This window comes from Coloeus monedula (assembly GCF_965178545.1).
Source record: "Coloeus monedula genome assembly, chromosome: 5".
In the NCBI taxonomy this organism is placed as follows: Eukaryota; Metazoa; Chordata; class Aves; order Passeriformes; family Corvidae; genus Coloeus; species Coloeus monedula.
The window spans coordinates 34,117,082-34,134,130 of NC_138785.1; the positions used below are offsets into that span (position 1 = coordinate 34,117,082).

Sequence of the window (17,049 nt, forward strand, 5' to 3'; positions counted from 1 at the left end):
ATATACTATTCCTATCAACATGGGAGGAAAGGTCCAGGAGGCAGTCTTCTGCAGACTCTTTAAGCACTTGATATTTGCCTGATGCATGCTACTTAATCTTTCATTTTAATATTATGCATCTCTGGGGCAAGAGTGTTGCTGCAGATTTGCTCTTTCCTACCCAGCATACTGACTAAGCAAAATATGTTTGATGTTTTCCCAATGTAAGCAGTCTCCCTTTAGTTCCATAGATGCACAGACACATCTATATGAATATTAAATATTAATTGCATCGAGAGCCATTGAATGCAGCCTCCCCCTGACACAGGGTTTAGGCCAGCAGGTGGAACAGTGCCTGATAAGTTTGAATGTGGCCGGTTGCTGCCAGAGAAAAGATAAAAAGGGAGAAGCTGGGTTTATATGTTTCCCTGGGAAAGCTTTTCTTCATTACATAATTCTTTTTTTTTTTTCTGCTTCTTGGCTGGGAAACACTTGTCAGGAAATGGCAGATGGTGGGAAATAATAAAAGGAAAGAAATGTCCTCATTTTAAAAGGAGATCTTGCATTTTCTATCCCTCGTTGTAAGTGCTGTGGGGGATGTTACTGAATTATGTAATTCCTTGGTGTCTTCCTGGGTGCACAATGCTAAAAGCAAAACAATCACTTCAGTTGCTGAATTTCAGACAGGTCTCTTTTTTTTCTTTTTTTTTTCTTTTTTTTTTTGGAAAAAGAGGAAAAAATAAATTGCATGTTCAAAAAATTTATTTCTGGAACACAACTTTCTCACAAAACCTTTGGAGGCCATCAGCATTGGGGTTGAATGACGAGTGTTTTCCTCAAAATTATGATGGACCCAGTGGAGCAGGTGCTTTGTTCTTTTATTGAAAAATGGGTGAAAGCAGTTCCACGGGGCAGCACAAGTGTCAGGGAAGGAGTAAAGGTGGGAGAAGGAAGGTGCTTCAGTCTTCCCTCCCCAGAGAGTCCAAGCCTGAGGGTCAGTGGTTGCAGGAAGAGTAACAGGAGCAGCAGGTTACCCTGCTCCAGAGAAATGGGTGATGTTTGGTGAAATGGAGCTGGAGGTGCCTCTCACCTTAGTGTGTGTTAGTGCCTATACACAGAGGCAATGTAAGTCAGAGGCAGCAGCCAGAATTGTTCTCCCTCTTTTGCAGATGTTATCTTGCCAATTGTCATCACCCTGATAGTCATTACCCTCTCTGTCTTCTCACTGGTGGCTTTGTACAAGATGTGCCAGAAGAAAACTCCAGGTATTTGGTTTGCTTTCTCTGCGGGGGGGGAAATCAATGTGCTTTTCATTATTAAAAGATCTCTTTTAGATTACCTTAACCATCATTGTTGTGGCAGTCTGTGGGAAAGCCTTTTGTATTTTGAAGTGCTTTGCCTAAAGTGGGAAACTAACACTTCATTTTCAAAATCAGTAGGAAGAGCAGAGTGAGCAAAAATGATTTTTGGAGAACATATAATGCTGTAAAGCCTTTTGTTCATGATTTTGCAGCTACAAAGAGCTAACAAACACCTGTGCTAACACAATCAATCAGATAGAAATAGACAGTGAAAACTAAATTTGAAGATATTCAACAAAATCCCTTTATTTATTTTATCTTTCTTCTGGATACAGGCAAAGAAATATCAATGTTTTCTTTTGGGATATACCTGATACATACACACACACACACACACATGCACATGATGCATGAGTAAAATTTTCTAGTTACAGTATAATGTGCATGGAACAAAATCCCTGAGCAAATAGTATTTGCAGAAATAGTCATTTTGACAGAGCAGCTAAAATCAGTATCTGTTTCTCTGTTGTCCATTAAATACTTAAGATAATGGGTTATAGCTCCATCAGAGTCCATTTGATGAATATTTCAGGGCTGCCCAAGTAGGCCACAGGTAAGTGTAAATCTCCATTAAGTGAAAACCCAGATCTGAATCCAGACTGTGGTTTTTCTGTCCCTGTGAGCTGCCGTGAGTTAGGAGACCTGTGCAGAGCTGTGAAATCACCCAGCCTTGGAAATACAAAATCACAACAGGCTATTGAAACTGTAAACCAAGACAAACAGTGTGTCACAACCAATTTAGCCAATGACATGGCAAAACAGACCCAGATAAACAGAGGAAGGTATGATCCTTACTTAGGAAATTACTGAATATTCAGAGTCAAGAGACAAAGATGTGAGATGAAGAACATTTCCTTACCAGCCTCCCCTCTGCGCAAATGTCATCAGGCACTGTATTAGCAAATTCATTTTGAAGATAGAGTAGATATCTGTGGTGCTTCCTGTAGGATTTGCCCAGGCCCATCCAGTGCACTTCTCCTGCGGATGGAAAGCCCTGTATTTGGTGCCATGGAGTTGGTGCCGTGTCTCTGATGTAACCCCCAGCCCCTTCTATCTGCCCACACTTGCACATAAGCATAAAATACATTCAGCATATGATTCATTTTGGAGACAAACCTGTTCCTCATCGATGGGGATGACAAACTCTGTTCTTGGATGTCGTGCCAGGCTGTACCCCACAGGGGTACGGCCTCAGGAACACCCTTGTTCCCTCAGTCCCCTCAGCCCGTATCTTTTAGCTCAGTTGTTGTGTACTCAAGAACCATTGCATGCTCATGTCCTCTGTGCCAGCTACCCAGGGATTTGGGAGCTGCAGGGAAAAATGTGCTTCTGTTGTGCTCTTGGGCAAGTCCTCTGTCATTCTCCCTGGTTTCCAGAAGCATCAGTATGAGCAGCATCAGTTCGCTTCCATAGATGACCAGAAAAATAACAATTACTATTCAAGCTGATTGATTGTGTGAATGAACTTAATGCAATACTGCAAAATTACAACTGAGCCTTGTGCCAGCAACTGCAACAGTCATGTCTAAACATTTGGGGTTTGAGTTCCAGCAGTCAAAATGATATTAACTTGTTTTTCTTCTTACAGAGAGACAAGAGAATGGCGCTGAACAGTAAGTTGAATCCTTTTCATTGCTTGGAGATCTATCACAGGGCACTTGTAAATGTAGCAGATTTTGCATAGGATTTTCTTTCATCTTTCTCTATTCAAACATAATAATCAGTTGCCACCCCAAAGAGAAATATCCTGTTGAAAGTGCTGCACTTGCAGTTATTGTAGACCTGTATGCATGATAAGCAGCTGTTTCAGCATGGGTAGAAATGTGGTGACTCTCAACTGTTTTGCAAGTGGTCATTTTGAAATGGATAAACAGCTTATACTGTGCCACAGGACTCACTGGCCCAGTAATTTTCTTTTTTTTTCCACTTTTTCCCCCATTGATCCCTCCCCTCTCCCCCCACATCTTTTCCCACCCCCCTTCTTTTGTTCATGTTTTCCTTCTTTTTAATGTGTTTCCTTTTTATTCTGGGTTATTTTTGTATTTATTTATTTTTTTATATTTATATTTACATTTCTTTTGGTCCCAATTATATCATGTTCCTCTGTCCCATCTTGTTTCCACTAGACCATTTGCATAGGCTCAGTTGAAATAGTAGCAGCATAAGGAGTGTGAGGAGAGGGAAACTGAGAAAGATCCATTAGAAGATACGTGCTAAAGGACATTGAGCTTGGCAGTGGCCACTTCTATGACCAAAAGCAACATTTGGGCTGCTGATTTACTTGGTAGCCCTGACTCCCTGGGCATCTGAAGTGGTCCTTCTTTGCAATTCAATATGTCTAAAGGGCTTGCTTTGCAGAAAAAGTATGACTCCTTTTCCCCAGATGTACTTCCTCTGTGAAGTCCTAGATTAAGCCTGGAGTCATTAAACTTGACTTATTACATATTGTAAGAGAAAGGTATTTTCAGAGATATTGTTATATGGTGTTTTCCACCACCAAGATTTCCACTTCATGACCCCATGCAAAGCCCTTTTTAAGCCTGCCAGTGTAGACTGGAGTAGGTGCTGCCTCCTCGGGACCATAATTTTAGAGTTTTGTTTGGCTGACCAGCATGTGTGCTGACTGTCTGCTTAAATGTTTTCTGACTTCAACAGGGCCCAGTCAGACAAAGAAGGAGTCAAACTTCTTTCTGTGAAGACGACTTCTTCTGAGACTGGTGAGTGTTGCCTTTGTGTGTATGTCTGTTTCCCTGTCTGAGCTCAGAGAAGAGCAGCTTTTGGGATGTCATTTCTTATAGCAAGCCCGTGTTCACTTTCTGTCAGGTCAAAGTTGCTGCAAACAATTCCTCTACAGTGCAAATCCCCAGACTGGCATCCTGTAGAGCTGCAGTTCAGCTGTTCTGTGTGTGCTGTCAGTACTTGGGAATGAGAAGTATGACTGGTTTAGGAAAATACTTTTTAAATCATTGATGGTAAGTGATCTAGCTAGGCATGTTCAGGAGTAACAGTGATCATGGTATTTATCAGCTAGATCTGGCTGTAAAAGGAGGTTTGAAGACTGGTAATATCAAAATCACAGAATGTTCTGAGCTGGAAGGGGCCCTCAGGTGAATTTAAGTGAATGGCCCACATGAAGATCAAACCCACAACCTTAATGTGGTTATTACCATGCTCCAACCAACTGAGCTAATATCCCAGCGATCAAAAGGCTTGGGGTCAGTGCTGTATGTAATCAGGGTTCTGTTGGAGTTGGTGTCAGTCAGTGTACAGTGACTGAGCCCTGTACTCAGTAACCCTTTGCATTCAAAATCCTACTCTCATTGCAAATCCCTCTGTCCTGTGCTTCAGGTTCTTACAAAATCTGTGGTATAAAGCCTAAAGGAACAAAGGTTATTCATAACATGCACAAAAGAAAGCAAAGTCTCAAAGGAAAGAGGTGGATGCAGTTATAGATTCTGAAAAAAAACGGAGTAGCACAAAATAAGACTGAGGCAGAACAAAATTCTGACTAATCAATCAAAACCCCTAAATCTCTCATGGTAGAGCTAGCCATGGTGAAACTTCACACCTTCACCCAATGCTTTCTCAGTCATGTAGGTCCTCCCTCATCTGCAGAAATCTTTCCATCGCTTGCTTCCTAGTTTTTAGGTATAAAGCTCTTTTTTTGTCTTTAAGCTTTTTGGCCATCTGTTTCTCCTACTGACATTTCTGAGGTTGACCAATCACTGCATTCTCCTTTTGTCCAAATCCTTGGGAAGTCCTCTGAAATACAGCACTTGATATGAACTATCCTCTGCTTGCTGGAGAGGCACAGTTTAGACTCTCCAGCCTTCTCTGCAACTCCCAGAAGTTTTCATGCAGTCCAAAACGCCTACAGGGCCTCTCTCGCAGCAATTGCAACAAATCAGAGTCGGGCAAGGTCCCTCCCCATGGCCTCATGACACAGAGCTAGGGGTAGAGTGGGACAGGAAGGGCCTGCTCCACCACAGGACACATCATTCTGCCCCACTGTGGGGTTGGTTTGTTTGTTTGTTTGTTTGTTTGTTTGTTTTAAACTGAATGAAGTTAGAAACTAATTAATGGACTTTTTTTGATTGATTCTGCCCTCATGCCATTTCAGAAATAAAGTGACTTCATTAACAGTAGCAGAAATGTTTGTGGCTTACAGCAGGGTAAATGAGAAAAGACACAGGCTCACTTTTTTTTCCCCCAGATGAGCTCTGGTGCCTGTTAATCAGCTACTGGCTCACGGATTATCTGAGCATCTTCCATCCAGAGGATGCTTGATATTTCTTTATACTGAAGTATGATTTGTGCATGCTATAATTAGAAGGTTTGAGTCATAACCACTTAGAAGACAAGATTCTTGCCCTCTTCTCATTAATACAATTCATATTTAAACTAGCTGCCATTTTCTCTTGAATTCTTACATCATTATATGTTTCAAAATTAAACATGCTTTCACATAAATTGAAGTCCTGCTTTTGCCCAGGTTTTTAGAGTCACTTTACTTCTTAAATTAAAAGCACTCTGGCAGAGGAGTCTCTTTCTTCCAGAAATATCTGTCACTCATACAGGTATTTCAAATATGTTAGGATGCCTCCCCATTGAAATCAGATTTACTTGCTTCGTTAAAAGCTCAGGCATAAAGGCAAATATTTCTTATAGTATAGGTGCAAGAACTGTCTGACTCATGGGCCTTCTCACAACTACTGACAGCAATTGCCCTGCATAAAACTTCTTTGCCTGTGTTCTTCTTCTTTCCTTGGTCCAGCTGTTTAGAAAGTGTGTGTTGTGGCTGTCTCTGCACGTACCAGCAAAACTACAAGGAGTTGTGAGTAGAAAGACTAAAATTAGAAAGCTCTAAAGAGCAGCCTTAACTTTACAGGCAGGGCTACATCATCCTCTCACTATGAATAGGCAGCTCGTCCCTAAGGTCAAGCATATATACAATGAAATTCTGCTTTGATTTGTATTCAAATTAAGCTTTATTAGAAGTATACATTTGGGGTTTTTTTAATTTTTGCTTTTTATTCCAAACAGAAGACTTTGAGATTATATAATTTTGTAAAATATATACAGGACAAATAAGGACCTACAAACTGTTCAAGCTAGCAACTTAGAAAGACCCTGTGTCAGTGTCATGCATAGATCTTGATCAAAGGTTATGGTGAGTTTAATCTTGCCTTATTTTATCTGTCTAAAAACTATGCCAGCTGCACATAGTTGAAAGAGATGTATATGTCCAGAGGGCTGTTTATCCCATCTGCCTTGAGCTGGAGCGGGCTGACCTGTGGCAGTCCATGGACTACTGAAGGATCCTATTTCAGGACTTCTAAAATTAGGTTCTGGATATGAAATGAAAGAAAAGGAAAGACTCCATTTTCAGAGACACAGCTGAATTCAAGAGTATTATTTCAAATACCTACAATTAATGTGAAAAGAATACAGGAAAAGAATGGTTTTCAATTAAGCCTGGACTAATGTAATGTTTTTTAATGGTATTACACTAGGTAAAATGGAGCTTTAATATTCTCATTTTTTATAAATCTTCTTAGAAAGATGGAATTGCTAATGGTTTTGAGCTCTAAGGCACAACTGGTGTAGAATTGATGTAAAGTAAAAAAACCCGAAAACTAAACTAGACTCAGTAAATTTTTCATGCATGTTTGTCAGTGAACTGCAACACCTGATGCAAGATAAGTGCCTGTTCTTGCATCTAACTTGAAAACTCGTCTTGGATAAAAATGCTCAGGATGCTGAATCATCTCAGAAGTTTTACACTAATGTACAAATGCAGGACTTACGGCAGCCATTTCATGTTGGCTGTACAGGCAAATTTAGGGTGACTCTCCCTAGGGAGAATAAATGGTCTTCTACAATACAGCATTCTAGAAAATCTACCTGCAAAAATATTTATTTGAGATTCAACATAGCCTACAGAACTGCACATTTAGCTTGTCAGTGACAATTATATTTCCTGAGAATATAAGATGAAGGGTTTTAATTGATGACTAAGAGATCAATACCATCAGCTATGAGGTTAAAGTATTGCCTGTCTTGAAAACAGACCTAACTTTTTCTGTAAGGGTTCTTGTGTATTACACTGAGAAACAGCAAGGGTATTGATCACCTTTTAAGGACTGATGAAAAATGTCGAGGAATGAAAATTGTTCCGTTACAGAAAGGTTAGTAAATAGAAAATTGGGTAAGGCTACTCCATACAGGTGTATGATGCGTGATAAAAGTATTGATACCTGAGTAATGACTTGACAATTTTCTTTTATGGCCCTTGCCTGGAATAACTATTCTAGAGCATGTAAAATGTATGAAAGGCCTTTTAATAGAAGCACACCAGTTCAATATTCAATGTAAAGTCTCGTAGGGATGTGCAGGTGACATAATATTTCCGGCATGGGTATAATCCTGGCACCTAAGCATAAGCTGACCCAATAAAGCATGATTTATGACCAGACTGAGCTGTTTTGACGTGAAAGGGTAGGATATGACTTACTTGGCTTGTAGACGTATTGCCTGTTCTGCACTGAGTTTGCTGAAAGGCACCTGAGGCTGGAGAAGGGTCTGTGGTACTTGTCTGCATTAGGGCTTCCAAAGATACCCATTGTGGACGAAAATGAAACTTCAAGTGTTGCTACTAAACAGAGATGAGAAAATGTACCAGGCAAAGATGGATATTTGGGAGACACTTAACCTGGTCCATTTGAAACCCCTTTAACCTATTGCAATCATGCTGGAGAAAGAGATCGTTTAATACCTAGAGGTGCTCTGAGATGGCAGTGCAGTGCGCGATAGCATGAACCGAGGAAACAGAAAAACTTGCATTCTCCATATGCTCCACATCTCTTCCAAAAGCTGCTGCTGTTCAACAGGAATAATGGCCTTAGACCTGTTATCTGCTGCTTCAACTGAATGTACCTCAAGACAACCCACAGTGGTGCTAGGGCATGGACATGGAAAATCCTGTGATGTTCTGAAACAGTGTGGTCGGATGACATTGTCTTCGTCACTGCTTTCCACGACCCTCCAAATGCTGAGACTAATTGTTCTGCCTCACTCATCAAACCACAGATGTGGTTTTGGTACAATGGGACAAATCAGGAGCTGATGCAGACCTCGTTTCCTGTTATGTTGAGTACATCTAAGCACAGACCGTGACATTTAAGAAGGTAAGAAATCTTTGGGGTTTACCTCATTACAGACCCAACCAAGGGAAATTTACCCCTGTGAGGGGGCATGGTTCCATAGTGGGCCATGAGGTTTCTCAACATGCATTGGGACTTTGACCTCTTTTTCTTTATATCTAGGATCCAGATGTCTTTAGGAGCAGAAGAATCTGACCCCCTAGATGAGAACACTCTGTCAATGGAAATTCCCTTCCCTCTTCCAATTACTTGCAAGATAAGCAGTGTAGGTCAGTGAAGAGCAGTCTGCTGGCATGCTGCATGCTTAGGAACGGTAAGAGTGGGTGTTCCTGCTAATGTAGGATATGATACTGATTTTTTCTGTTTCCTATTCTGAGATGTAGTTTCAGGGTCTTATGTTTTTTCCCCTGCAGGTAGAACACCTAGATGACACTTTGTAGGAAAGGTTCGCCTTGCAACAGAAAAAGATGTCAAGTACCTCCCTCCCTTTCCTTCTCTTTCTCATTTTCTGATACTCTATTTTTTTAACCTTGTATTGTATAATAGCCTGAAGTTGTGTTTCTTTCTTCCCAGAAACTGTGGAATAAACTTTCTTAGCTCCTTACAGCTTGTGGTTGGACTCTGTTTGTGTTTACTCTCACCACCAAGTTCTGACTGCACACACTTCCAGCTGAAACTTTTGGACAAAACCGTAGTCAAAAACATAGTCAAACCGTAGTCAAAACAGCATATGCTTCCTTCTGTATTTCTGATTTGACTTGTGAGCTGTGCATATTTTCAAGGGTTTTTAAAGCAGTCTCTTACATTCAGACTGCTGAGGGTCAGGTGATGTTTTCCCCTGTGAAGCATTTGCTGACTTTACAGCCTGCAGTTTTCTGAGATGCTCCTCATGAGGGAGCCACCTCCCACCCTTTGCTGCCCATTCGGCAGCAATTGCCTTCCTGTCCTTCGCCTGAACTTTTCCACACACCCTCTCTCTGCCATGGTGAATTGTTCAGATCCTTCTGTCGTGCTAGCCATAGCGAGGAGCAGTTTGCAGGGAAATGGTGAAGTGTGTGGCAGGGGAGCTGCAGTACATTGCAGGTGCTGGACCCACTGGCCCACATCAAACCCAGCCACTGGTTCCCAGTTAATGCTGTTCTCCAGCATCTGTAATACACCCCTCTTTCTTTTATTTCAGTATGGTAAAAATAGACATTTTGTTTCCTGTGTCTGCAGAGGTAGTTTTATACTTTTATAAAAGATAGGCTTCTGCAATCAGATTTTATGGAAAGCTTGCTTTAATTCTTTGCTCCAAACCTGAGTGCCACTTACCAGCAATTTCTCAGCAGCAGATATTACAGTGAAATAACAGCACAATTAATTTCTTTCTTACAGACAATATAATCTGAGATGCGGTACAGCCTATTTTTTATGTGAAAGACTATTTTTACATCCTTTTTCTTCCAGCTTTCCCAATAATGTCAGAGGGCTTTACCTAGGTCAAAGGCTTTCTGTACTCATAGTACTCAATCTGTACTCTTTTTTATGTCATGATGTTCTGCAGTGTGTGTGTATTCTGAATACTATATTCAGATTCTGAATCAAATGTGGAGGGGCAGGGGAAGAGGGCCAATTGTAGTGAGATTAATCCAATATCCTTCCACAACGGTGAGACAAAGAAATGTTTGTTTCAGAGCTTCAAAACTGACCTTATTGTAATCTGTAATTTCAGTTGATTGTACCCATTACTTATTCACATACATTGGCATCAGGATGCAACATTAATAGTTAGAAATGGATATATTTGTGAGTGAAAAATCAAAACAAATACTGCACAAGTGAAATTTTAATTAGGAAGAAAACCCTGCATTTTCACTGCAGCACTATTTCTTTCCTGGCTATCTTTCAGCTTGGAACAGCCCTCAGTATCTGTGTACTCAGTCTACCTTCTATGAACTCAAAACAAGTACACTGAAGGATGAGGATTTATGAGTACAAAAGTTGGGGTTTTTTCTTGTACATCTTCCTTATCTTTATCCTTTTGAACCATGGCCATGTTTTAGAGGAGGATGTGTGCAAGGTGTATCGGATCAGGCCCAGTGCTTACACTGCCAATTTCTTTGGGTGGATCGGTGACCAAGGCTCTAGCAGAAGTGTTCAAAGGGTAGCCACATGGAGGCTGTGTATGTGAAAGACCAGTGCTGTATTGTGGTGGTTGCTACAGCACCAACTCCTTTAGTACTGAGGCTAAGAAACCATCATCTGAGCCAGCTGTACCTGCTCGGACCTTGGATCTATGTAGCCTCAAATCCTGTCACTGAGGGTGGATCACATGAGGTGTGAAAGGAAGCGTGACAAACAGGAAAGGACTCCAATAACCTGTCCTCCACCATAGTCTTCCAGCAGCCTGTGGCTTGGAGACATCCTGAATCAGACTTTGTATCCTTGGTGTTTTACAGATTTCAGTGGCTATTAATTCCACAAATTTGTCTTGTTTGCTGTGATATCTGCAGCCTCCTGCAGCAATGAACCTGATAGTTTGACTAGAGATCTGTCTGTTATATGACAGTAATAGTTAGAGACCTCATGATGCCTATGTCTTTGTTTTTGCAATCCAATTTCAGACAAAAATCAACAAACAGATACAACACTGGAGGATGAGAGGGAGAATAAAAGGTGTAATGGCAGGCTTTGCATGTCAGCTAAAACTTCCACATCAGTATCTGATTTCATTTTCCAAATATTCTGCCTAAGGCCTCTTTCTCAAACTGTGCATCATTTCTTTCAGTTTTTGTAGAAGTGCGTGATATATATGAGGTTGGCTTCTCACTGCCCTCTGCCAATCTATCTGAGCCCACAACTCCTCCTCCATCAGGAGAGGTGTCACAAGGCAGGACCACAGGTAAAGGGGGTCACGTAGCACTTGCAGCTGTGCAGTTGGTAGCACTTTAAATGCACTAAATACTTTCTTCCAGTTTCCTTCATCTCCCATTTTTCTGAGGCTGCGCACTTACTTTTCAAGGTGGACAAATGTACAGTGAATTTTCAACCCATTATCAGAAAGTTATTGCCATAGTACCCATCAAATTGGATCAGAATATCAGAACACCAACCAATACCTTTATTCAAGATGCTGAATACCTATATAGTGAGCAGCTGACAGTTCAAGTTTCTCCTGATACCTTCCATTTCCTGCTGCACAACACTAGAGTTTGTGTGTCATCTTTCTCTAAATGCATAATCCAGAATAAATAAAATCCCAGTTTTTCACTGACAATGTTGTGCAGCAATTTTGCTCTTGTTGGTATATTTTGTGGAACTACGCCCTTTCTCTTTCAATGATGGCCTCAAGTTGCACCAAGGTAGTTTAGATTAGATATTAGGGAAAAATTCTTCACAAAAAGGGTTGTTGTTGGAACAGGCTGTCTAGGGCAGTGACAGAGTCATCATTCCTGGAAGTGTTCAAAAATGTGTAGATGTGGCACTTGAGGACATGGTTTAGTGGTGAACGTGGTGATGTTGCTGGGTTGATGGTTGGACTTGATCTTAAAGGTCTTTTCCAAACTTAACAATTCTATGATTCTATGACAGCCTTCAAAGGATCCAGGTAATCTATCTGGACTGGTTGAGCACCTCCAGTGCCCACTCTATTTTCTCAGTCACGAAAAACTTCAGTGTGAAATAATTTCTTCAGTCTATTAAAATGCCATCTGTTCTAACAAGCTACCGAACACAAGTACTTAGTTTTCATTTCCCTTATGGGAAGCAAGGTTCAACCCATTTGTTTTGGTGGGTGATGGTTTGGGGGCAAGTTTGGGTTTTTTTCAGTCTTGGAACCTATTTGTGTCAGTTAAGGCTGTTTTGAGATCATTATAAATGTCTTCTTACTTGCACCTAATCTGAATGTTCTTGGTTTGCCCTTTGAGTTGCATCTGGATATTTAGCAGAACATCAAACTGCTGAACCATTGAACTCCCAAATTGATCTGGACACGTCTCTGTGCAATCTCCAGGCATACTGCAGCCCTGTATCTAAACCCATCCATTACCCTTTTATCTCTTGAACAGAGAGCATCTGTGACCACTTCTTCTCCAGTGTATAATCATTGTCTCATCATCACTGAATTGTTGGCTGGCACTAATGATCGCAGACCTTATGACACAAATATCTTCAGGCATATTTGCAACCATGGAGCAGCCATAACTTGGTTTCGTTTCACAAGTCTTGCAGGCTCCTGCCCTCTTGGAAGTGCAAAGCAACATAGAGCATCCCTGCCTGCATCCATTTCTCACCAGACATTGATATTATACTGTTCACTGTTCCAGGGATAAAAGGTGTAGCAGCAGGAAATCTGGATAGGGCGTGAGTGTCTGTGTGCTGCAGTCTCAGGATGTGCAGAAAGGCAGAGTCACCCCCCCTGGCCTGGCTACTGCTGCGGGCAGGTACCACTCAAACACTGCCTTCTGCAGCCAACGCTGCTCGCCCATTTCATACACTGATCCGAGGTCTAGTGGCATAAATGGGATGTTGACTCTGGAGCCTGCCCTTAGACATGTTATTTTCCTGGGGTGCTTCCATGTGAATCTGTCTGCAGAAAAAAACAGCTGAGAGTGGAATTGATAGAAAAGTATTGATATTTATTACCACTATTGAATATTATCTTCTGCAAGGTAATATATTTCACAATTAATTTCTCCATCACCTTTTTTTTTAAACAGTTTTGCCAACTTCTCTCTTTCATCCTCTATTTAATCTTCTATTTCTATATATTAAGCAAGGAAAGTAGAGACATGCAGAAGGGGAAAAAAAACTAAAAAAGAAATGAGCATTCTTGAAAATCTCATTCCTTTGTTAGTATAAAACGTGCAATATTTGAACTGGTTCACTTTACTTTAGCTTTTCAAAACAAGATTTTTATCTAACAAAAAATATGCCTTGTTAAGATGTTTCAGTTTTTTCCTAGAAGAAACCTGTGATTCTCTTTTCTCTACCTGAAATGTGACATGATCAGAACTTCTGAAGCTCTATCTTAGCAACACTTCAAAATTACTTTAAAATTTTTTTTTTCCAAAATTGAACCCTTGGGAAGTGAACACCATTCCAGCACATTATTGTTGAACAGTTTTTAGCAGATACCAAGTCTTATACTCATCTCCAAAAAGCTGGACTAAATTAAAGAGCCTTTTTTTGCTGTGAAGAAAAGCTGTTGGAAAACTATTGATAAGTCTTTTCCATTCTCTTCAGGAGAGCAACTATTTAATTTGGCTGCTAATCATTTAAATGCCTAATCCGTGAATTTTTCTATAATCCTAACTTGTATTACAATTTGCAACCCCAGGCCATTGATCATTTGTAGCTTTTTAACACATATTCACTTCTTCTGGAATGTAATACATCACTTCCTTGCCTCTCATGTGTGCATGAGGAATTAAATTGTCTCCTGCAGGTGAGTAGGGAGGCTGAAGGCAGTTTCCTGGAGGCACTTGGGGTTTCCCACCCTCATGACTATCTCCATGTGGCTCTGGACAGTCTGTGAATGCCACTCCCTGTTCATCTCCATGTGCAAATCTCTGACATAAAGTAATTCCACTGCCATTCCTGGGACATGCCCTTGGAAATAGGACATCTGTAAACACGTCCTCATCTGGATTCTTATTTGCCTGCCTGTAACTGCTGGTAGTGCCTCTGCTTCTCCAGGGAAGGAGGATTGAGAACTGTGTGAAGTTCTTAAATATTTATTTTTCTGCTTTGGAGGAACTGAGCTGATGTCAATGTTACTGGCAAAAATTAATTTTATAGTTCTATCTTCTTATTTTTATAATTCAATGTTCTAATCATAGCTATAAATTAATTAAAGTCTTATTCCTCTTCAACCCCCTTGAGAACTGCCTTGGAAAATATGTTGTGGTAGTAACCCACCGTTTTTGAGCAAATCGCAGGCGAGATAATCAATAAACTAGGAAGAGTGATAAAAATCTATTGTGTGGACAGTTTTTGGCATTAAGTAAATCTGACAAGGAGACTGGCTGGTTTGTACAGTGATCAGTGATGTGTTCCTGCTAGACTCATTGGTCCTTTTGTCTTTCCATGTTTATCTGATGCAAATATATTTTCTGTGTCTTAGGAGAGCACTCATCTCATGGGAAGAATAAAACTCGGCAACTCTTCACATCTCAGCAATAAATACGTAAGTTCATAGCCTTTGTTTTCCATCCTGTAACATTAGTGTTTGTCAGTCCCTTTAATACTTTTTAGTCTCGGTATTGTGCCACATAACTAAAAAAAACGGTTAAAAATGCAAACCAAAAAGAACAATGACTTAAGTTGGCAGCAGCCTCAAGGAAAAATGTCTTAAAGAAAGCCCAGCTTGAGCACACCATCGTGACCAGATTCACAGGCAAACTGAAGAAGCTGCCAGCTCCAGAGACAGACCTATATAGGCAAGAGCATGTGACTTTAACTGTTCAGCATTTCCTGGATGTAAATCCCTGAATGAATTTTCTTTCTGTTTGTGTGAGAAAGAATAGATTTTTAAAGACAGATACCTATTAAAAAAAAAAAAAAAGATTTGGTACCCAGAAATTTTTTGCTCCTTTTTTTTCCATGAAAAATCTGAATCTTTTTCACTTCATGAAAAAAGCCAGCACTTTGATTGAGGTGGTTTATTACCACTTGAAATCCTTGGTGGTTAACATACACAGCAAGTGCTGGATGCTATTTTTATGTGTGAGGTGGCAGAGACCATCAGAGTACCTCTGAAACCCAGTTTTTTATGTGGGCACTGCATTGTCCTTCATTTATGAAGCTTTCTCAGGCACCACAGTATCCACTTCCCATGGAGCTGCTTCTCTCATTTGTGGAGAGCTGTGGTCCTTTGCTGAGGGAGAAGGAAGCAGCTGTGGGAAGGTTCCTAAGTGACCAGGGTAGAGCAGGAGGTAGGGGAGAAGGATGGCCTGAGGAGCTGGGTGTCCCAGCATGTGTGGGATGGACCCGACAGAGGCTCTGGCAAAGCCCAGCCTCCCACCAGCACTGTAGGATGAAGCCCCTCTAGAATGGGTCCCATCACCCTCCACTGAGAAATACCTGGCTGACCAGAGATGTGAGAAACATCTTTGATGGTTTTGGCCTATTCTCATTTCCTCTAGCATGCAGAGACCGAGCTTTCCTGATGCCAATAAAAAGGACAAAATTAGCTCCTTTGTTCCTTGAATTAGAGCAGCAGAATGCAGTTTTGCCTACATTATTGAAAACCCAGAGGTGGTTCAGTTTGTGTGGATGCAAGACAATGGCCTGGACAATGAATTTAATCCTTATTGTCTAACCCATATTGGATTTATTCTGTGTCTTCCATTTTAGCTTGCTCCTATGTTCCTGAACAACCCTACCTGGAATAATAATCCTGAGATACACTTGTCATTTCAGATGTGAAGCAGCCTGTTTTATCACGATATCCAGGAACATCCCACCAAAGTTGCATTTCAATGGGAAATGTGGAGCAGCTGAAGCTTTTTACCATCGGGGCACTTGTGTCAATGACCAGGTTTTGACTTCTAAATCTCAAGCATCTCCTTTCACTTCCGGAAAGACATGTAATTTTTTGATGACTTAATTACTGGTATATCATATATATTTATTATTTTCACATATAGTAAAAGCAGGGAAACAGGTTGAAGAGAATGTAAAAAGAAGAAGGGTGAAGATAATGTAAAAATTAGGTGATGTTTGCATAGTAGCTACTAAAAATGTTTTCTGCACACAGAGGAAGGAATATGTCAGTATACTTTGTTGAACTTATGGTAGCTAGGGATCTTTTAATTGTATGTAGCAGAATACAAACAGGGCCTGACCCTGGAAACAGGACTGGCCAAACAGCCACTATGAAAATTAATTCAGTGTTTTCCATGAGACTCCTCACTGTAGCACATGCTTTGCTTGTCACAAATGTTTACAGGGTGGGATGCCTGGCAGAGATGCTGAAGTGTGTGCTTGTTTTCTGCGAAGGGAGGAATATACCTTGCACTGAGGCTCTTTTAAATTCTGTAAATTACTGAATATAATCCTTGTAATGTAGCAGGCAATAGTTGGTTTTCACCTGTTCCTTGGCTAATTGCATTATGTGTGCTACAAATATGACTCCAATATAGCCTGGGGCACACAGTGGGAATCAGAAAGGGAAGCAATTTCACAGATGATCCTTCGTCCCTGTGTTCTGAGTAATGCATTGGATTCCTGTGGGTTATTGAATAACTCTGGAAGTTTAGAGAGTGTTTCAAGTGCTAATTACAGGAGCTCTTATAATTTGTACAGAACTGGCAGTTCCAAAATATCAAGTAGTGCTTCTATCTGCATGTACCCTACCTTTCTAGAACTATAAATGTTTGAAAGTTATATTACTGTGAGCATCTGCTCAGTCTCAATCCACTGACTGGTAGCATTCCAAGAATTACTTTTTTTTTGATTGAAAATTGAAAGAAGACAACTGTTGGTCTAAGTGTAGGACCAAGATCCAGGATGATCATCTAAGTTTTGTTACCTATTGATACAATACTTTTGAGGAACTTCTC

The 17,049-nt window shown here is 40.6% G+C and overlaps 1 protein-coding gene across 1 annotated transcript in view; it reads left to right on the forward strand.

Annotated features, from left to right (window-relative positions):
* Window positions 1–16,794, forward strand: part of EMCN (endomucin) — a gene marked incomplete at its 5' end in the record, with an annotated part of 53,003 nt that extends 36,209 nt beyond the window's left edge. Inside the window, 5 exon segments of the mRNA XM_082281319.1 lie at window positions 1,149–1,244; window positions 2,929–2,953; window positions 3,996–4,057; window positions 14,610–14,672; window positions 15,908–16,794. Coding sequence (XP_082137445.1) covers window positions 1,149–1,244; window positions 2,929–2,953; window positions 3,996–4,057; window positions 14,610–14,668 — 242 coding nt within the window. The 3' untranslated portion in view covers window positions 14,669–14,672; window positions 15,908–16,794.
* Window positions 16,795–17,049: the final 255 nt, after the last annotated feature.